Raw genomic sequence first — 21,672 nt, 5'->3', positions numbered from 1 at the left:
ATTCAGGGGTTAGTTTATAGAAGTGTTACTCATTTGTGGACTATAATCCAGGATGAGAAGCTGTGGGGATTCATTTTTTAATACTGGTTAATGCTTCTCTTGGGTATTTCCTAAGTAGGCCAGGTAGTTATTTAATAAGTTGAAATTGATGTGAAGAATGTTGCTGCTTATCCTTCCTGAGACTGAAGCATCTACTGTTTCTGTAGAACTTAATTATTTCATAAATGCATCAGAGGGTGAGAAGAATGTGAGCAAATTTCATTCAGCCTTTTATAGGTAGAAGTAAGCACTAGACAGTTAATTTTGAGAAAATTCACAGTCTTAGTCATCTCTAAAAGAGTAACAGTAAACCTCATTTTATAGCTGTTAGTAGGTCTATTGAATACTTGCTAGTGTAGTAAGTTAGGATGAAATGTATCTCTGTATACTGCATGATAAAACTAGTTTTTTGTAGGGATATGGCAGGTTGTTTCCTCCATACAGTCCAATAGTTCGATACCCCAAATATAAGCACCTTTTGTCCCCAGTGTTGGTAACTGTAGCCAGCCATTTTGTAAGCTTTCAAGCACATGAGAAAATAGAATTATACAGGGAAAAAGGATCTGCAGAACTCTAACCACGCATATAAATAAATTGTGTGCTGTATTGTGGTGGATGTTTGGTGTATCAACATTATATTGGTGTTATTTTAAATGTGATCAAAATTCTTATAAATGAATCAGCCTAAAGTCAATTCAGCATGAGACTAGAACTTAAAGTTTATTTGGAATTTGAATTTCACTGTTAAATTTGGATTTGAAGGTTTTACATTATTATACAAGTACTTTTTTCATACTGTTAATCATGTGAAATTAGGCTGTTGTAAAGTTCTTCAAGGAATAAGCTGGGATTTAGTATTTCAGTTGCTTATAGAATTCTTTTTCTCTCCCGTAAGTTATGAAATGCTACAAGATAACGTTGAAGGATATCGTCGAGAAATAACATCCCTACATGAGAGAAATCAGAAGCTTACTGCAACAACTCAAAAGCAGGAACAGATCATCAATACAATGACGCAAGATTTGAGAGGAGCAAATGAAAAGCTAGCTGTTGCAGAAGTGAGACCAATTTCCCTTATCTGATTTGCATTATAAATTGCATTTGGCATGTGTTTTTTAGTTTACTGGTTGACATGATACAGATGTTTGAGAGGTTTATGAATTTCAAGTCCACTTAAATTTATTAGAAAGAGAGAGAGTGCACATGCACTCAGGGGAGGGGCAGAGAGAAGAAGAAAAAATCCCGAGCAGGCTCCATGCTGCCAGCATAGAGCCCCATATGGAGCCGAACCCACAAACTGAGATTATGACCCAAGCTGAAACCAAGAGTCATGCCATCATGCCAAACTGACACCCAGATGCCCTGATTTCAAATCCTTATTAACATAGTTTCTAAATACCCAGTTGTGCATCAGTTTAGTGATTGTTTCTATCAAAACTAAACAGGGAAAGAAAGTTATTTTTCTGAACTAAGATTTCTTTACAGGTCTTCCATTTCATATTAAATTTGTAAGTCACTGTTTCTCTAACAAAGACAAATGAATATTTCATTTAGTCTTCCTCATTTCTGATAAAATTATAAAAATTTTATTAGCATTAAATTATATTTCTGAATTTCAACATGAATACAAATGTCTACTAGAAATTTGCAGTACTTTCAACTCTAATGATTTCTTGATAATGAATTTCTGTCTGGTGTTTTACTATTGTATAAAGTTACCTCACAACATTCTGATCATTGTTTGTGAGCTGGGTACCTTGTCCCCCATTTTACCTTTGTTGAGAAACAGACTCAAAAGTTAAGTGATTTCCTGTTTGGGATAGTTGTGAGAGATGGTTGGGACTTAGACTTATTTTTTTTTAATTCTGTTGGCTACATCCATTTTTATATACTTCCACTCATTTGTGGGGAATGGATGGCATCACTTTTTCTAACTGGTAGAGTAAGTTTTCTGATTGCTCGTTTATGAATTATTGTGTAATATGAATACTTTAAGGATATTTTCAGAGCACCTTTCCAAATATCCTGAGACTGCCTCTTCATGAGGCAGAAAAAATTGAAATAGATCAGTCAGCATTCTCAAACCAGATACTTAGAAACCAAGGTTGGATTTTGTTGTGGTGGTTTCAAAGTCTGATTTGTTAACAGAGAAATCATTTAAGTATTTGAGATAATTGCACGATTTTTTCCTTTGGTCTATTGATATTCCCAATAATTTTTGCTCCATATTTTAACACCTGAAACTTAAGAGTTAGAAGTTCTTCTATAATGAATAGGTGTCCTCATTTCTAATTAATGTTAAGAAATACGTAGTAACGAAGGATGTTTTGAATTTTGTAATGGTATTACTACATTTGACACAATGTTTTCCCTCATTTTTTCTTTTACTTACATTTGTCTCAAGGTAAGAGCAGAAAACTTGAAAAAGGAAAAGGAAATGCTTAAATTGTCAGAAGTCCGCCTTTCTCAACAAAGAGAGTCTTTGTTAGCCGAACAAAGAGGGCAAAACTTGCTGCTTACTAATCTGCAAACAATTCAGGTACCAAGAAAAAAAAAACACCTGGAGAAAAAAATGTTCTAAGTTAAATAAGTAGTGTTAACATTGTATCTTCTCAGGTTCTTAATTAGAAAATTTTTCTGTCACTTTGGTCATGCATTATGATGACAATTGAATTTTGAAGTTTATTAGGACATAGCAATAGTCTGAATAAAACCTTGAAAGAGAACTGATTAAAACCATGCATTTAGCAGTTTTCTCCCTCAGATCTATATTTACAGAGTCCTGTGCAGTTGTTTACAAGATTAAGATTTGTTTTTAATTTTTCTTTTAAAACTTCAGGAAATCTGAATAACTATTGTAATATGTCACTTTTTTTCTTTATTAAGTTGATATTAAAATGAAAAATCATTTGGTTAATGTTCTAGATTTTAACTTCTTCATATAGAAGTGGGTTGTAATCCTGTAATTCTTTGTAGTCTTTAATTTGCTCTGTATTACTTTTTTAACGTCTTTCTTAAGCATAACCAAAAAATCTTTTTTTTTTCCTTAGGGAATATTAGAGCGATCTGAAACAGAAACCAAACAAAGACTTAGTAGCCAGATAGAAAAACTGGAACATGAGATATCTCATCTAAAGAAGAAGCTGGAAAATGAGGTGGAACAAAGGCATACACTTACTAGAAATCTAGATGTGAGTCTGTTAGTATAATGAATTTCTGTAGATTGTTTATTTCTGGAAATGAACTTGGTATGTAGGTACATTGATTGCCATTTCCTGTTGAAGCATGGTTTTGAAGAGACTTCTTACAAGCTGTTAGTTTTCCTTGCCTCTTTGTGTGTCTAGTAGTTTTTGGTTGGTTGCTATATATTGTGAGTTTTATCTTATTGGGTGCTGGGTAGTTTAATATTCCTATAAGTCCTGGGTTTTGTTCTGGGATACAATACTTGAAAGTAGTTTGATTCTCTTGAGTGTCGCTTTTTATGATTTTTTAGGCAGGCCCAAAGCAGTTCTCAATCTATAACTAATTATTCCCCACTGTTGAGGCAAGACTTTCCTGAATACTAGTCCCAGTGTGTCCAGTAAAATATGAATTTTTTTCATTCTGGCTGCTGGTAACTGGCATTATTCCTGACTCTCTGTGAACTCTTCATTCAGTCTCTTTGGATGATTCTTAATCCTGTCTGGGATAATTTCACATGTGTGTACTGATGACTATTTTGTTGAATATTCAGCCAGGATCCTTTGCAAATCTCTTGGGTAGTCTATCAGTGCAGCTCTCTGTGATAGTCGGTCTTAGGAAATTGAACTAATTTATAATTTAGTCTTCTGTACTCTTCAGTTATGTATTCTCCATTCAAGGAGTCTGCTTGCCTCTGCCATATTTCCCTTTTCCTCTGTCAAAGCCTGGACACTCCTGAATCAGGAAGCTAGGGAAATTACCAGGCTTGCTTCTTTTCTTTCCTATCTCAGGTATCACAATTCTTTTTTTCAGTTATTCAGATAGGAAAATGTATCTGATTTTTGTTACTGTACCTTGGCCACAGTTTGAAGTGTTTTAAAATGATAACATGAACCTCTAGTTACTGGAAAGATAGTGTTTGTAGGGTTAATGTATCTTTTCTTTTTAGGTTCAACTTTTGGATACAAAAAGACAACTGGATACTGAGACAAATCTTCATCATAACACAAAAGAACTATTAAAAAACGCTCAAAAGGAAATTGCTACATTGAAACAGCACCTCAGTAATATGGAAGTCCAGCTGGCTTCTCAGTCCTCACAGAGAACTGGCAAAGGTGAATATATTAATATGTATATTAATATATAAGTGAACTGATAATAAAGTACTTTTTTAGGTTTATAACATATCCTGTAAATAAATAGCTTAGTCTTTGTGGATAATAGTAAAAGAGGGGGGAAAACATTTTACTCTACGTATAGCAAAGCTCAGTTTTAGGCTTAAATTAATAAATTTGCAGACTCGGAAAACTCCAAACTCTGCATGGCACCTGACCACTTTTCCAGTTGTTGAAACCATTTATTGATACTTGTAAAATGTTTCTTTTGAGGAGGATTAATACTTGAAATTTTAACTCACCCTTGTTAAATCTGTAATAAGGGTCACTTGGAGAGATAATTGTTTGGTCTCTTTTTGAGTAGTATTCATAATCATTGCTCATTGATAGCCTTCAGTAAAAGATTTGTTTCATTAGATTTTGCTTCTTTTTATGAATACACGATTTCAAATGCAAAGACTTTGCTCCAGGTAATCTTAAGAAAAAATATGTGTATTTTTGTATACATGTGATGCATAAGTGGATATATAATTATACAATAATCATTAGTCCTTATTGATAAATCGTGTGATAAGAAAACAGCTTTTTCAATCTGCAGTTTCTTTTTTTTCCATGGATGTTAGAATGAAAATTGGACTAAATAGGTTAAGACTTAGTGTTTTAGAGTAAACAATGTTAAAAAAATAAATTAATAACCTGGTAATATCTTCATGTAGCTCCCTCAGTCGGCGCAAATATTTATTCTTCTCTTTCAAATATCTTCTTTGTAATATTTATAATGGCAGGTTTCAAATATTTGATTTTTTTGAAGAAGAAATCATAATATCCTGGAGAAATACCTGTTTTTATTTTGGTATTTAGTGTGTATTGAGATACACGTTCAAGATAAGTACCTCTACATTTGAGCCTTTTTCCTAACTTCAAAAACTCTGATAACAGTTATCTCTAATACCGTTGAAAATATTACTTTTAAGAAAGCTCTTAAATCCTTTAGGTCAGCCTAGCAACAAAGAGGATGTGGATGATCTTCTGAGTCAGCTAAGACAAGCAGAAGAGCAGGTGAATGATTTGAAGGAGAGACTCAAAACAAGTACTAGTAATGTGGAACAGTATCGAGCAATGGTTACTAGTTTAGAAGAATCTCTTAACAAGGAAAAACAGGTATATACAATTTTCAATTCAAGTTGAATGCACTTACTAACATTTTTTTAAATTAGGAGCCTGCTGCGTGTAAGTACTATCGTAAATATGAGTTTGATATCATTGTGTTTACCTCTTAAAGCTAAAAAGAACTTAAGTCTAATAAGCCAGATAAAACAAAATCTACAAAATTCATAATCTCTTTGATTAGCATTGATAGATTTTTTTAAAATTTTATTTAATGTTTATTTTTGAGAGAGAGAGAGAGTGAGCAAGCATGAGTGGGGAGGGACAGAGAGAAGGAGACACAAAGTCAGAAGCAGGCTCCAGGCTCCAAGCTGTCAGCACAGAGACTGACACAGGGCTCGAACTTACAAACTAAGATCATGACCTGAGCTCATGTCAGATGCTTAACCAACTGAGCCACCCAGGAGCCCCAATAGATTTTTTTTTTTTAATACAAGGCAATTGTTAAGTTTAGATTTAAAGAAACTAATTGTATAATTTTAAATGTGTATAATATTTGTATTCTGTTACTTGGATGGCGGTAAAGGTGACAGAAGAAGTACGCAAGAATATTGAAGTTCGTTTAAAAGAGTCAGCTGAGTTTCAGACACAGTTGGAAAAGAAGTTGATGGAAGTAGAGAAGGAAAAACAGGAACTTCAGGATGACAAGAGAAAAGCCATAGAAAGTATGGAACAACAGGTAATTTGGTTAATTAGCTATATCAATCTTTTGTGTGTGTGTAAGGATTTGAATTCTTTTAACTAGCTCATTAGTTCCCATTCAGTTCTTTTCAACAGATACTGACTGGACAGATACTTAACAATTTTGTTAAATTGTTAAGTTGTGTGTCTTACTCTGCTGTGTAGGTCTGTACGTGTTCCCCTTTGAGCATTTTAGACTACTTTATGGTAGTAGATACTAGTGCTGTTTTTTATAAGCTCTGCCTGAACATTAAGTTTTGCAGATATTAGTAAAGATGAATATAGACCTGTAAAGCTTATGCAACGTTACCTGAAGTTATGTTAAATTTAATAAGTTCCTTTGGGCTAGTTGGATTTTTAAAATTTGTCTTTAAAATAAGCTTGCAATTAACCCTGATTTTAATATTCTTCTGATTTAGTTATCTGAGTTAAAGAAAACACTTAACAGTGCGCAGAATGAAGTACAAGAAGCTCTACAGAGGGCCAGCACAGCTTTGAGTAATGAACAGCAAGCCAGACGTGACTGTCAGGAACAAGTAAGTGTTGACCATGTAGCCAGTCATTGAGAAATGAGGTTTGATCCTAGGGAACAGCTCTTGGACTGTCTTAATGCAATTTGAGGATTGTTAAACCTTACTGAAATGCAGGTTATTTATTTTCACTCTTTAATTTATTAACACTTATTTTCACTATTGTGGAACTTGCACTAAGATCAGTTGAAAAGTGTATGTGAAGACTAAAAGCAAATGGTGCAATAACCATTAACAAAGCGATCTTGACAAATGCAGAAAACTATAAAAGTGTAAGAGTAGTAATAAGACTGAAATAGAATGGGAAAGGAAGACATGTACTGTTCTCATCTTTGAGTGGTATATGAATAGTCATTTGATGACAGTTCTTTATTGCTTACGTACGCATAGTACGTATACGTATGTGTGTATAGTATGTATACGTATGTACGAAGGTTACTTTAGAAGTAGAATACGTGGGAGAATATTTCAAAGGTAAATTAGACAATAATATCCTTGGCCTATTGCCAGACAGTGTAACATTGCAAATTAAAAGAATGTATCAATAATTAAGCATTGAAATAAATTATTCTCATTTCCCTTTGTTCACTTTTAAGGGTGTGTGTGTGTGTATGCACGTGTATTTTAGATATCTGAGTTATTCTTAGCCTTTATTTTATAAAGCCTGTCCCAAATTGCTGCATCGTCTTCTTAAGTTTCATTTTGAACAGTTCTTTAATATTTCTTCCTTGTTTTGAGGGGTGTTTTTTATGTTTTTTCTCCAATTTTTATTTAAATTCCAATTAGTTAACATATAGTGTAATATTAATTTCAGGTGTACAAGTTAGTGATTCGTAACTTATATACAACACCCAGTGCTCATCACATATGCCCTCGTTAGTACCCATCACCCATCTAGCACATCCCCTGCCCCATCTCCTTCATCAACCCTGTTTGTTCTTTATACTTAAGAGTCTGTTTCTTGGTTTTCCTCTTTTTTCACCTCCTGTGTTCATTTGTTTCTTAAATTCCACGTTATGAGTGAAATCATATGGTATCTGTCTTCTGACTATTTCACTTAGCATGATAATTTCTAGCTTCACCCACATCATTGCAAATGGCAAGACTTCATTCTTTTTTGTGACTAATATTCCATCACATACACACATCACATATACACACACATATATACACACTACCTTTTCTTTATCCATTCATCAGTGGATGGACATTTGGGCCCTTTCCATAATTTGGTTATTGTTGAAAATGTTGCTGTAAATATTGGGGTGCATGTGTCCCTTCATATCTTCATTTTTATATCCTTTGGGTAAATACCTCGTAGTGGTGTAATTACTGGATCATAGGGTAGTTCTTTTTTTTAACTTTTGAGGAACCTGTACGCTTACCTAGAATGACTGTACTTTCCCACCAACAGTGTAAAAGGGTAACCCTTTATCCTCATCCTCACCAACACCTGTTGTTGCCTCTAGTATTCTAGCCATCTGGTTGGTGTGAGGTGATAGCTCATTGTAGTTTGCAGGTTTTTTTGTTTTTTGAGAGTGAGAGAGAGTGTACAAGCCAGGGAGAGGGGCACTGGGGAAAAGAGAGAATCCTAAGCAGGCTTCATGCCCTGAACAGAGCTGGATGCAGGGGTCATTCTCAGGACTGTGAGATCTTGACCTGAGCTGAAATCAAGCACTTAACCCTAATGAGCCACCCAGGCGCCCATCACTGTACTTTTGATTTGTAGTTTTGATGGTGCTGTTATCACTGATGACAAGTGACATTGAGCAGCTTTTCATGTGGTCTGTTAACCATCTGGATGTCTTCTTTGGAAAGTGTCTATTCATGCCCATTTCTTCACTGGATTGTTTGTTTTTTGGATGTTGAGTTAAGTTCTTTATATTTTTTGGATACTAATCCTTTATCAGATATATTTGCAGATATTTTCTCCCATTCCGTAGATTACCTTTCAGTTTTGTTGATTGTTTACTTCATCATGCAGATGCTTTTTATTTTGATGAAATCTGAAAAGTTTATTTTGCTTTTGTTTCCTTTGCCTCAGGAGACATATCTAATAAGAGGTTGCTATAGCCAGTATCAAAACAAGTTGCTGCCTTTGTTCTTCTCTAGCATTTTGATGGTTTCTGGTCTCAACATTTAGGTCTTTCATCCAGTTTGAGTTTATTTTTGTGTATGGTATAAGAAAGTAGTCCAGTTTCATTCTTTTGCATGTTGCTATCCAATTTTCCCAGCACCATTTATTGAAGAGACTTTTTTCCTTAGGATATTCTTTTTTCCTTTGTCAAAGATTATTTGACCATAGTTGTAGGTCCATTTCTGGGTTTTATTCTGTTCCATTGATCTGTGTGTCTGTTTTTGTGCCAGTACCATTATGTCTTGATGACTATAGCTTAAAGTCCAGAAATGTGATGCCTCCAGCTTTGCTTTCTTTTTCAAGATTGCTTTGGCTACTTGGGGTCTTTTGTAGTTCCATACAAATTTTGGGGTTATTGTAGCTCTGAAAAATGCTGCTGTTATTTTGGTAGGGTTTGCATTAAATGTGGAAGTTGCTTTCGATAGTATAGACATTTTAACAACATTTGGTTCCCTAATACATGCGTGTGGAATGTTTTTTCTTTTTGTTGTCTTATGTTTCTTTCATCAGCACTGTGTAGTTTTCACAGTACAGATCTTTTACCTCAAATTTGGTTAGGCTTATCGCTAGGTATCTTAAGGTTTTTGGTGCATTTGTAAATGGGATTGATTCCTTGATTTCTCTTTCTCTTGCTTCATTATTGGTGTATAAAAATACAACAGATTTCTGTACATTGATATTGTATACTGAAACTTTACTGAATCTGGATACCAGTTCTAGTGATTTTTCAGTGGAGTCTTTTCGGTTTTTTATATAAAGTATCGTGTCATCTTTAAATAGTGAAAGTTTGACTTCTTCCTTACCAATTTAGATACCTTTTATTCCTTTTTGTTGTCTGATTGCTGTGGCTGGGACTTCCAATACTGTGTTAAATAACAGTGGTGAGAGTGGACATCCCTGTCTTTTTCCTGACCCAGAGGAAAAGCTCTGTTTTTCCCCATTGAGGATAGTAGCTGTCGTTTTTGTATATGGCCTTGATTACATGGAAGTATATTCTCTCTGTTCCTACTTTGTGGAGGGTTTCTATCATGAGTGGATATTATACTTCATCATGTGCTTTTTCTGCATCTATTGAGAGGACCATATGATTTTTACTCTTTTTTTATTAATGTGGTGTACCACATTGATTTGTAACATCAGACCACCCCTGCAGCCCAGGAATAAATCTGACTTGATTGTGGACAATGATTCTTTTAATGTGCTGTTGGATCTCATTGACTAGTTATTTGTTGAGAATTTTGTATCCATGTTCATCAGGGGTATTGGTCTTTTTTAGTGGAGTCTTTGTCTGGTTTTGGAATCAGAGGGTAATGCATCATAGAATGAGATTGGAAGTTTTCCTCCCATTTCAATTTTTGGGGACAGTTTGAGAAGAATAGTATTAACTCTTCTTTAAATGTTTGGTAGAATTCCCCTGGGAAGCCATCTGGTCCTGGACTTTCCTGTACTGGGGAGATTTTTTTGGTTATTGACTCAATTCCTTTGCTGGTTATCAGTCGGTCCAGGTTTTCTGTTTCTTCCTGTTTCACTTTTGGGAGTTTATATCTTTCTAGGAATTAATGTATTTCTTCCAGGTTGCCCAGTTTGTTGGCATATGAATTTTTCATAATATTCTCTTAAAATTTTTTTGTATTTCTGTTGTGTTGGTTGTGATTTCTTTCATTCATGATTTTATTTGTGTCCTTTTTTTTTTCCTTTTTGATAAATCTGACTAGGGGTTTATCAATTTTATCAATTTTTTCAAAGAACTAGCTTCTAGTTTCTTTGATCAGGTATTTTGTTTGTTTCTATATCATTTATTTCTGCTCTGATCTTTATTATTTCCCTTCTTCTGGCTTTGGGCTTCATTTATTATTTTCCTGGCTCCTTTAGGTGTAAGGTTAGGTTACATATATGGGATTTTTCTTGCTTCTTAAGATAGGCCTGTGTTGCTGTATACTTCACTTTTATGATTGCTTTTGCTGCATCCCAAAGATTTTGTATCATCATGTTTTCATTTGCATTTGCATACTTGTATTTTTCTATTTCTCCTTTAATTTCCTGGTTGACCATTCATTGTTTAGTAGGATGTTCTTTAAACTCCATATATTTTGTTGTCTTTCCACCTTTTTTTCTTGTGGTTGGCTTCAAGTTTCATGGTGTTGTAGTTAGAAAATATGCATGGTATGATCTCATCTTTTTGTACTTGTTGAGGCCTGATTTGTGGTCCAGTGTATGATCTATTCTGGAGAATGCCCCATGTGCACTACAAAAGAATGTGTATTCTTCTGCTTTAGGATAAAATATTCTTAATGTATCTGTTAAGTCCATCTGGTCCGGTGTGTCATTCAAGCCATTGTTGGCTTGTTGCTTTTCTGCTTAGATGACCTGTCCATTGCTGTAAGTGGCTAAAGTTCTCTATTATTATTTTATTATCAATGAACTTATTTATGTTTTTAATTAGTTTGTTTATTATTAGAACTTATTTTATTAGTTTATTATTAGAACTTATTATGCTTCCATGTTGGGGGCATAAATATTTACAATTGTTAGATATTCTTGTTGTATAGTCTCATAGTGTCCTTCATCTCTTGTTACGGTCTTTGGTGTAAAATTTGGTTGTCTGATAGAAGTATTGCTACTCCAGCTTTCTTTTGCCGTACATTTTCATGATAAATGTTTCTCCATCCTCTTACCTTTCAATCTGCAAGTGTGTTTAGGTCTAGTATGAATTTCTTATAGGTAGCATATTTCATTAAATAGATAGAGCATAACTTCTAATTGTTCTATTTTGGTACATTTAGATTTTTAAATAATGTAATGTATACCTTTTCAGAAAATACTGACTAGCCTTATGAGTTTTTAATCTTGTGTCAATGGGGGGATAATTTCTTACAGGCTAAAATAGCTGTGGAAGCTCAGAATAAGTATGAGAGAGAATTGATGCTACATGCTGCTGATGTTGAAGCTCTACAGGCTGCCAAGGAACAGGTTTCCAAAATGGCATCAGTCCGTCAGCATTTGGAAGAAACAACCCAGAAAGCAGAATCACGGTTACTGGAGTGTAAAGCATCTTGGGAAGAAAGAGAGAGAATGTTAAAGGTATTGTTGTACATCATGGTAGACTATTCTGGAGAATTTAAAGGTTTGGGGGTTTTTAAATATACATTGATTGGAAAATCTGCTGTTACTGTTTTTTAAGTTTATTTATTTTGATGGGGCACCTGAGTGGCTCAGTCAGTTAAGTTTATCTATTTTGAGAGAGAAAGAGAACAAGCTGTGGGGGAGCGGGGGGCGGGGTGTTGGTGGTGGTGGTAGAACAGAGGATCCAAAGCAGGCTCCTTGCTGACAGCAGACTGCCTGATGTGGGGCTCAAACTCACGAATAGTGAGCTCTTGACCTGAGCCGAAGTTGGTAGCTTAACCAAGTGAGCCACCCAGGCACCCCAGAAAATCTGCCATAATGATAGACTCCTGTTTACAGGATGAAGTTTCCAAGTCTGTGTCTCGCTGTGAAGATCTAGAGAAACAAAACAGATTACTTCATGATCAGATTGAAAAATTAAGTGACAAGGTTGTTGCTTCTGTGAAGGAAGGTGTGCAAGGTCCCTTGAATGTATCTCTCAGTGAAGAAGGAAAATCTCAAGAACAAATTTTAGAAATTCTCAGGTAAATCCAAGGATATTCTTACTGTTTTATTTTGTGGTATACCAAGCACTGTGTAACGCAATTGTAAAGGCATAAATTAGGGAAGTGGGGGTTATCTGCTATTTATATATAAAGCTCATTCTGTTCCTACTGGCCAGCAAACCTACTTCTACCCAATTAGTGGTCACTTTTGACATTTAGACATATGCCAAGTTGAAGATAGGACTTTAAGTTGAATCTCATAAGAACTTAAGTGGTTTCTTTGAAAAACTAAATGCCTTTCGATTATTTTTTTAAAGGTACACATTTCTAAAGCCATTGTCTATAGTAAAAATATCTCTCGTTAACTTATTGATGAAAACATGTAAAAATAATTACTAAAGTGAATGGGTTTTGTCATCTTAAAGATTATCCAAGTTTTGAAATGTGTTGTTGGCATTTTTTTTATTCAAATAAAATCTGTATTCCTGTAGATTTATACGACGAGAGAAAGAAATTGCTGAAACCAGGTTTGAGGTGGCTCAGGTTGAGAGTCTGCGTTATCGACAAAGAGTTGAACTTTTAGAAAGAGAGCTGCAGGAATTGCAGGATAGTCTCAATGCTGAAAGAGAAAAAGTCCAGGTATGTATCCCAAGCTTTAAGAAAGCAGTTGTTAAATCAAGAGAGAACATTTCTGTTCTTTGCAACATACAATTTAATTTGGAATGAGCATTTTTCCTAAATTTACAAATTATTAAACATTATTAAATAGTGATACAGTGTAATGGTAAAAGACTAGTGGCAATCAGACTGCCTGGTTTTAAATTCTAGCTTCATACCATTAGATGTGTGTCTTAGGTTTATTGCTTTCCCTGCTCTTAATATTGAGGTGAAAATAATAAGGATTAAGTGAGTTAAAGTACACTAAGCATTTAGAAACATGTCTGGTGCATGGTGAGTGCTTAAATAAATTTTAGTTCTCTTTTGTATTACTGTAGTGTCATATATATATAGATAATTATTCGAGGATAAAATTGTAAATAGAAACTGCTACAGAACAATTTTTCCTCAGCAAGGGAGCAAAAAATAGTCACAACTATCAACCAGGAAAGGAAATAAGATGCTGTAGTGAATGGATGGTCACAGCAAAAGCTCTACTCCTTAACGCACACTGCCACCCAAAAGCTTTATAATTGCATGCCCTCATTCTCAGGAGATGCAGTAATAGTACTTCACATCCAGAAGGAAGGAAATCATGATCTTCACTCATTTATCTTCTTTTAAATGATAGTTGAAATGGCTTGTGGAGAAAAGTCATTGAACCACAGGTAAAAGTGAGTAGATTTATGGGGTTTATGTTTTCATACAAAAATGAAGTTTCAGAATTACATCCTGACAAAATCCAATTCAAATTCTTGTAATAAACCTCCAATCAGTGGCATTAACATTTGGAGGAAAAAAGCAGAATCATGGTTTTTTAAAACATGGCATATTCTCTCAGTGTTCCTTCTGGCAAATAATACTAAAAAATGCCCAACCAACAAAGTTAGAGGGGAGAACCAGCTCCTACATACAATCGGAAGAGTCAAGAAATCTCACAGGTTCTATCAAAAATAATACCCAAGCATGAACAGTGTAGAATGGCAACCCTGTGTCATAGCTTTTTTTCTAATTGCACACTTTTTTTTCTTTTAACTATATTAAAAGCAGGCAATGGTCTGACAATAAAAAGTATTTCTTATGAAATACTGTTATATTGAACTTCACTTACATGATATATATTAGGACATAATTAATGGAAACATCCATTGCTTTTCAGACTTGAGAGTTGCTGCTTCAAAAGCTAAATTTACACAAACACTAAATTAAAAAAACAAAAAAAACACTTTAGAACACAGTTAAACTCTTTAATTTTATCATCGATATCTCAGCAGTCAGTGGTCCTGAACAGAAAAGTGGAAAAAGCCAGCAATCCACCAGGAAATCAGGCCCACCAATTGCAGGGATCTGCTGTGCGCACTTTCTTTCTTAATCTCTGCGGAGGACCATGAGAAGCAGCCACATCAAAAGCAAAGTATGCCCCGAATTCCAGGGTTCTTTTTGTTCCATTTGTCAGATTCCAAACTAGACCCAAATGGATTGCAAGGATCAATTTTTAAAAGCTAAACCAATTATAGGAAAAGAAAACAACTCATTCAGGACAATCGTGTGTGTTTACAAGTGTCTTCTTTGGCCTTTCTCCAAGTTTAACCACCAAGTTTGAGAGCTGGCAGGTTTGAGTACCCCTGGTGACTGTTATTTTTTACTTTGTCAAAATCTGAACTTAAAAAACCTGCATAATTTGAGGCACCTGCATGGCTTAGTTGGTTGAGCTTCTGATATCAGCTGAGGTCATGATCTCGCGGTTGTGAGTTTGAGTCCTGCATTGGGCTCACTGCTGTCAGCCTGTCAGAGCAGAGTCTGCTTTAGATCCTCTGTCCCCCTCTCTCTGCCCCTCACCCACTTGTGCTCTCCCAAAAATAAATATTAAAAAAACAAAACAAAACCGTATCACTTGACAATGACAGCCAAGCGTAGCAGGGCTGAGGACCCAATATTCATTCTCAAGCTGGTGGAGAGAGAGTAAATGTGGTTCCACTACTAAACAAGGGAAGTCTGAGATTGTCTCCAACCCTACCTATGGCTTCTAGCCAAAGCAAGGAGGTGTCATGGAAGGTGTTCAGTGGTCATTGTGCAAAAAGGCACTTGAGGATGAGGAAGGAAAAAACAGCCCTCAATTAAGACTGGGCAGAAGATTCGGGGAAAGCCCTGAATTCGTCATCAAAGGCCAGTTCAGAGCAGAGCGGAGGGGGTTATAGTCTATGCTTCAGCCAGTGGTGGTAGTAGAAGGTAAAGAAAGGACAATGGCTCAGAAGGGTGAGGGCATCATCTAAGATAAAAAAAAAAAGACACCAGAGGTGCAGCTGGAGCACTCCCCAACCCCCGCACACCCATCAGTAGCCCCACAGGCTCCAACCTGAAACATCCACACCTCCTCTGGCAAGTCACCCCAAGCTAGAGGGCTGTTGCAGACCATGCAGTCAGCAGCAAGGTGATTGTGTGATGTGGCCTTTTACAGTTGAATTAGATGTGTCCCACTGGTTATGATTGGAATCCATTTAATATACTTCCCTGATCCCAGAAGTTCATATGTGGATAGTAGTTGTGCTTGATAGGATTTGTTATAGCATAGCATATATTTCAAATGGACAAAAAATTAGAATTGCTTACAGTAGCTTAAGATAAATTGCCTTTGAATGGGAGTTTCCCTTTTAGTACTTTGAGATCTACAAGGCATATCTAGAAAATTAACTACAGGGAAAATGAAGACTGCTTAAATCAGATGGGGGAGGAGGAGGACTTTTGGTTTTTCTTTTTGATTGATTGCTGTAACACTATCTTTGGCCTGAGCCATAGCCTTAAAAATGAGGAGAAATAAAGTAACATGTAAAAGATGGATAATTAAACCCTGTGAGAACAGAAAAGAAGTTCCTCACAGTTGAAGAAATATTCCGTAGAATTGCTGAAAACCAAAGTAATGAAACAACTGAATGAAATGAAGAATTTCTGAGCAGTGGGGAACATGCTGTTTGGGGGGGGGGGAGGGATAATAATATCATTTTATTAGATAGGTAGAGATAGAATAGGTAGAGAAAGATTAATAAATAATAGAGATCTGGATTGATGTTTTTACCTAGTGTTAGAACTGATTATTTGTTAGTGGGATTTGTATCTTTTTGCTTTCATTCCTATAATTTTAAACTCCCTGTAGTTAGCCTGCATCACAGAAAAATAAAGGTGTATAACTTTCAAAATTTTACATTTAAAAGGTGACATTTAAATTCTTTTTACTTTTTGTAGGAAAGCTTAGAACTGGTAGGAGAAGACAGGTCTTCACCTAGTATTGGATGTTGATATACGTGTGTGTTTGAAATCTTTAGGTAACTGCAAAAACAATGGCCCAGCATGAAGAACTGATGAAGAAAACCGAAACAATGAACGTAGTGATGGAGACCAATAAGATGCTAAGAGAAGAAAAAGAGAGGCTAGAACAGGATCTACAGCAGATGCAAGCAAAGGTTTGGAACTTCCTAATCCAGAGTAAACGCATGTCATTTTCAATAATGTTAGAGTTTTCACATCAGATGTTCAAAAAACTACTGGCACTGTTTTCAGGTGAGGAAACTGGAATTAGATATTTTACCCTTACAAGAAGCAAATGCTGAGCTGAGTGAGAAAAGCGGTATGTTACAAGCAGAGAAGAAGTTACTAGAAGAAGATGTCAAACGTTGGAAAGCACGTAACCAGGTAAATGCAATTAAACATGGAAGTGTTGATTTTTTAAATAATAGGGCAACATTTAAGAGGATGAGAAATGACTAATTTATTTCCTTAAAATTCCAAATTTATGCTTTTCCTGTATCTCTAAAATATTTTTGTACATTAAGAAAATAAATTTATCTAGCTTATTAAAGCACTTTAAAAAGACTTGTTCACTGAAAATTTTTAGGGGACAGAACTGGATAATTTTGATTAGATAGTTAGAAACTCCAGCTCCATATTTAAATAAAAGATTGGAAATTTGCCTTGCCAGATAGTAGTTACACAATTTATGAGAGTTCCTTAATATTTCCGAGCCACTTTTTATTTTACAAAAAGTTTAATAGATAAGTGTAAAGCAGTTCATTTAGCACCTGACTCTTAGAAAATGGTCTAGAATGATAACCATTACAATTTAAATAGGTTTGTAGAATTTTAGAGCCTATTTATTCCTGTTTTTATCACACAAGCAATCTGAAAAATCAAGAAAGGAGGGTGATATTCCCCAATCTAGATATGTTCTGGTAAACTTTGCTGTGCTCTTTCCTAACTCAATGGAATCAGTTAAATTTAGTTTATTTTTGTTCAATTATAATGACTTACAGACACTTTTTCCTTGTAAATGTCACTTTAATGAAAGTGGATATTTAATATAAAAGCTTATAATTTCTATGGATTCCTTTATTTGACTTCTTTGTAACTATTTTGAAATACTTGTTTGCAATTATGAAAAAATAATGCATAGTTAATGAGGTTTACTTTATTTCCCTTTTCCATTTTGGTTAGGCATTTTCGCTAAACTAAAGCTTCCGTCTTATTTTGTAGTTTGGTACTTGATCACCATGTATTACGTAAGACATCTTATGTAAGCATAATTAGATAAGCTGCTGTTTCATTATAACACATTAGGTTCATAAAACCTGTAAAACCATATTATGCATTTTTGCTACTCTAGCATCTAATAAGTCAACAGAAAGATCCAGATACAGAAGAATATCGGAAGCTTCTCTCTGAAAAGGAAGTTCATACTAAGCGTATTCAGCAGTTGACTGAAGAAATTGGGAGACTTAAAGCTGAAATTGCAAGGTATATGAAAAGAAGTCTTAAATTATATATTAACATATGAAATCTTAAACAAGTTTATTTATACTCTTTACATATGGACTCCCCAAGCACTTCCTGAGTTAAGAATGAAATGTGCTGGAGCCTCTTAACAGTCAAGATAACTTCTGCAAGTAGGTTTTCTTTTAGTTAGCATTTGAGTATTTTGAAAGTATTTAATAAAGGAAGGTTTTAAGTAATTTTTTTGAATGAGCTTACAATGAACTGGTGCCTTTTTAAAGTTTAGAAATTTAAAATTAATGTTTCTGACACTTTTTTTAAGTTTGTGTCATTTATTTATGTTAGCCTCTACTTCTATAATACTTGACAGCTTACAGATTTTTTTCATATATATTCTCTTTTTTTATAGCAGTCTGGCATTTTAAATAGAGATAGTAATTAGTACTTAATGAGGAAACAAATTCAGGAAGGTACCCAAGGTCACAGGTAGTAGTTGTTAAACCCATACTCTTAGTTCAGGTCTTGTGATTTCAGATTCAGTTTATGATAAAGTATAGGGGTTGGCAGACTATAACCTACATGCCTGTGTTTGCATGGCCTGTAAACCATTTAAACATGTGAGAGAGTTCACATGTTTAAAGTACTGTGAAAAACAGAACATATAACTAAGACTATGTGTGGACTACAAAGCCTAACGTATTTACTCAACACCCAATGTAGTAGATTGTGTATTTTGCTATAAGCAGAAGTGGATTAAAATCTGTGTACTAACATTTGATTACTGTGTAAAGTTGTGCATGTCCTTAATTACTTGTAGCTCAGTTTTTCTCTTCTCTAAAATGGGCATGTATGCCTTTATAATAAGCAAATAAGATCTTTCTAAAGTACCACAGATTTATAATTTAAGGAAATATCTTTTGGAGAGAGAGACTGTGTGTTTGTTTTAGGATTTTAAAATAAACATACTAAAACAAATAATAATGTAAGTTAAAGGATTTTAAAATTTGAATAAAGTCTCATGGATTTTTATTTTTTTGTTTGTTTAGATCAAATGCATCTTTGACGAACAACCAGAACTTAATCCAGAGTCTAAAGGAAGACTTAAATAAAGTAAGAACTGAAAAGGAAACCATCCAAAAGGACTTAGATGCCAAAATAATTGACATCCAGGAAAAAGTCAAAACTATTACTCAAGTCAAGAAGATTGGGCGTAGATACAAGACTCAATATGAAGAACTTAAAGCACAACAGGATAAGGTATTTTGAAGTAATTTTCTTTGTGTGTGTGTGTGTGTGTGTGTATTTATATATAATTTTTTGACATACACAATTTTGTTTTATAGACTTTACTCATGTAATATATGTTTTAGTTATCATTTTTATTTATTGGTTTTTAGATTCTGAACATGACCATAAGTTTATATATGATTATTTGGTTTATGATTAGCTCTTTAATATGCCTCAAATTACACTATAAATTCATGAAGAAATTTTAGTAAAGGCATGGTATTTTAGTGCAGTTTTCGAACTTCAGATATTTTCCTTTTTTCAGACCTGTTGTAACTTATTGCTGACTAAAACTGTGTATATCAGAAAATGATAGTTCTTTATAATCAGTCTTTATTTGTAGTTTTACATAAGTAATGTGTATTAACCACCTATCAAAAAGAATTCTTAGTTCTTATAAAATTTTGAATCTGAATTCTCAAAAGTAAAAACACATATATGTTAACTTAATTATGTATTTAGCACCTGTTAGATTGGAAAATATATTTTAAAAATCCAGAAGTCTGTTTGCCTGCATGGCTCAGCCAGTTGAGTGTCCCTCTCTTAATTTCATCTCCGATCATGATTCCAGGGTTGTGGGATTGAGCCTTGTGTCAGGCTTCATGAATGAGATTCATTCTCCTTCTCATTCTCTCTCTCTCTTTCTCTCTGTCTCTCGCCCTCTCCCTCCCTCCCTTCCTCCCTTCCCCCCCACTCCATCTCTCCCCCTCCCCCTCCACTCCATCTCTCCCCCTCCCCCTTTTCCTCTTCCTCTGTCCCTCTCCCCAACTCACACTTAACACGTGTGCGCTCCCTCTTTCTCTGTCTCAAATAAAAAAATTAATTAAATGTAAAAATATCCAAAATTCTTACCCCTTAGTGTTGACGATTTTAGCACTTAAGTGCTTTTTCACTTAATGCATTATTGTGGAAATACATTTGTATGTCAGATATTCATGGACAGTACAGCATCATTTTGATTAGGTAGTTATTATCCAGTTGTATAGAAGACCCTAACTTATATAACTCATACTTTTAGACATTAGAGTTATTCCATAGAAAATTCCCTTATGAATACCCTTTAAGATAAATATCTTTGCATGGTTGTGGTTATTACCTTAGATGAACTTTTAGAACTGGAATTATTGAGTATAAATGTGAAAGTATATTATTACTACTTGTCATCTTAGGCCATGGAGACCTCGGCTCAATCTTCTGGAGACCACCAGGAACAGCATGTCTCAGTCCAGGAAATGCAGGAGCTCAAAGAAACCCTCAATCAAGCTGAAACAAAGTCAAAATCACTGGAGAGTCAAATAGAGAATCTGCAGAAGGTATGAGTGAGCGTAGTGAAAAGTGTCTGTGTCCATAATCATTTCCTTAAATACTTAAAGAAATATGTGTTGAACACTTGACAGTTTCTCTTGTTATATGGAAGCATATATATTATCTTTTTGATGGATATTTATCTTTTATACACGAATGACTTACGTATATAAGAGTATCTAATCATCTTCAAGTATCCACTTGAATAGTTTTACCACCATTTTACATTTATATTTCCATTTAATCTACACAAATTAATAAGTTTTACATTTTAAGTCTGTAGGGTGTACAGTTTATATTGGTGTAATTGAATTACGTGAATACTTTGCTTTCCTCTAAAAGACATTATCTGAAAAAGAGACAGAAGCAAGAAATCTGCAGGAACAGACTGTGCAGCTTCAATCTGAACTTTCACGACTCCGTCAGGATCTTCAAGACAGAACCACGCAAGAGGAGCAGCTCCGACAGCAGATAACGGAAAAGGAAGAAAAAACAAGAAAGGCCATAGTAGCAGCAAAATCCAAAATTGCACATTTAGCTGGTAAATTTCTGTATGTGCTAAAATTTGAACTTGATAGTGAAAGTTGGTTATTTGAGAAGGTTTAAAGTTAAATGGAAAGAAAAATGGAGATACCAGAAAATGACTTATTTGTGTGCTTTAAATATTAGGTTGATTTCTGTTGGACACAAAATTATAGCAGTCTTAATTTTCAAATGATGAAGATGTCCCTGATCTATTTATGAAGTGTTTCCTAATTGTTGGCTGGTAATAGGAAGTACTGGGGTCCTTCTCCTTTCTTGTGTAACTCTTTCTGCCATCTGTTGGAGATCCTTTGGGTCCCCGTGTGCTATTCAGAGGCCTTCTGTAAATTCCTAGATAGCATTGGCTCTTACTAGCCCCCACTGATTTTTCTGTGCCTCACTTCTCTGAGGTGGGGGTGGAGAGATCTTCTAGCCCTTTATGGAGAATATCAAATCCGTTTGTGAAGGGCCCAGTGCTGGAATGCTCGGGACCTAACTGCCCCTTGCTTGCTCTTTTGCTTGGTGGGTAAATAAAATGCCCAGTCTGCTAGGTTTTGTTGTAAGCAATTTTTTTAATGATCTGTAATATAGTGTCCCAGCAACTTATTAAAAAAAAGTAAAGTCACCTGATTATTTTTAAGTATGTTATAGATTGTATGAAATGAAAATTTTGGAATTTATAA

At 34.8% G+C, this 21,672-nt stretch overlaps 1 protein-coding gene across 4 annotated transcripts in view; it reads left to right on the top strand.

Moving 5' to 3' along the window:
- The window catches only part of TPR (translocated promoter region, nuclear basket protein), a 62,969-nt gene that overhangs the window by 16,422 nt on the left and 24,875 nt on the right, over positions 1-21,672 (top strand). For all 4 annotated transcript variants that reach the window (XM_039257186.1, XM_039257185.1, XM_039257184.1 and 1 more), the window contains exons 18-33: positions 935-1,097; positions 2,444-2,578; positions 3,090-3,230; positions 4,169-4,334; positions 5,329-5,495; positions 6,028-6,180; positions 6,602-6,718; positions 11,727-11,930; positions 12,312-12,496; positions 12,949-13,096; positions 16,435-16,572; positions 16,670-16,801; positions 17,769-17,899; positions 18,922-19,132; positions 20,332-20,475; positions 20,810-21,008. In XM_039257186.1, the coding sequence (XP_039113117.1) occupies positions 935-1,097; positions 2,444-2,578; positions 3,090-3,230; positions 4,169-4,334; positions 5,329-5,495; positions 6,028-6,180; positions 6,602-6,718; positions 11,727-11,930; positions 12,312-12,496; positions 12,949-13,096; positions 16,435-16,572; positions 16,670-16,801; positions 17,769-17,899; positions 18,922-19,132; positions 20,332-20,475; positions 20,810-21,008 (2,534 nt within the window). The remainder of the gene's footprint in view (positions 1-934; positions 1,098-2,443; positions 2,579-3,089; positions 3,231-4,168; positions 4,335-5,328; positions 5,496-6,027; positions 6,181-6,601; positions 6,719-11,726; positions 11,931-12,311; positions 12,497-12,948; positions 13,097-16,434; positions 16,573-16,669; positions 16,802-17,768; positions 17,900-18,921; positions 19,133-20,331; positions 20,476-20,809; positions 21,009-21,672) is intronic.

Source organism: Hyaena hyaena, unplaced genomic scaffold, assembly GCF_003009895.1.
Source record: "Hyaena hyaena isolate Hyena2069 unplaced genomic scaffold, ASM300989v1 scaffold_606, whole genome shotgun sequence".
Classification (NCBI taxonomy): domain Eukaryota; kingdom Metazoa; phylum Chordata; class Mammalia; order Carnivora; family Hyaenidae; genus Hyaena; species Hyaena hyaena.
Note: the sequence above shows the minus strand (reverse complement) of the source record. Positions and strands in the feature narration are given on the sequence as shown.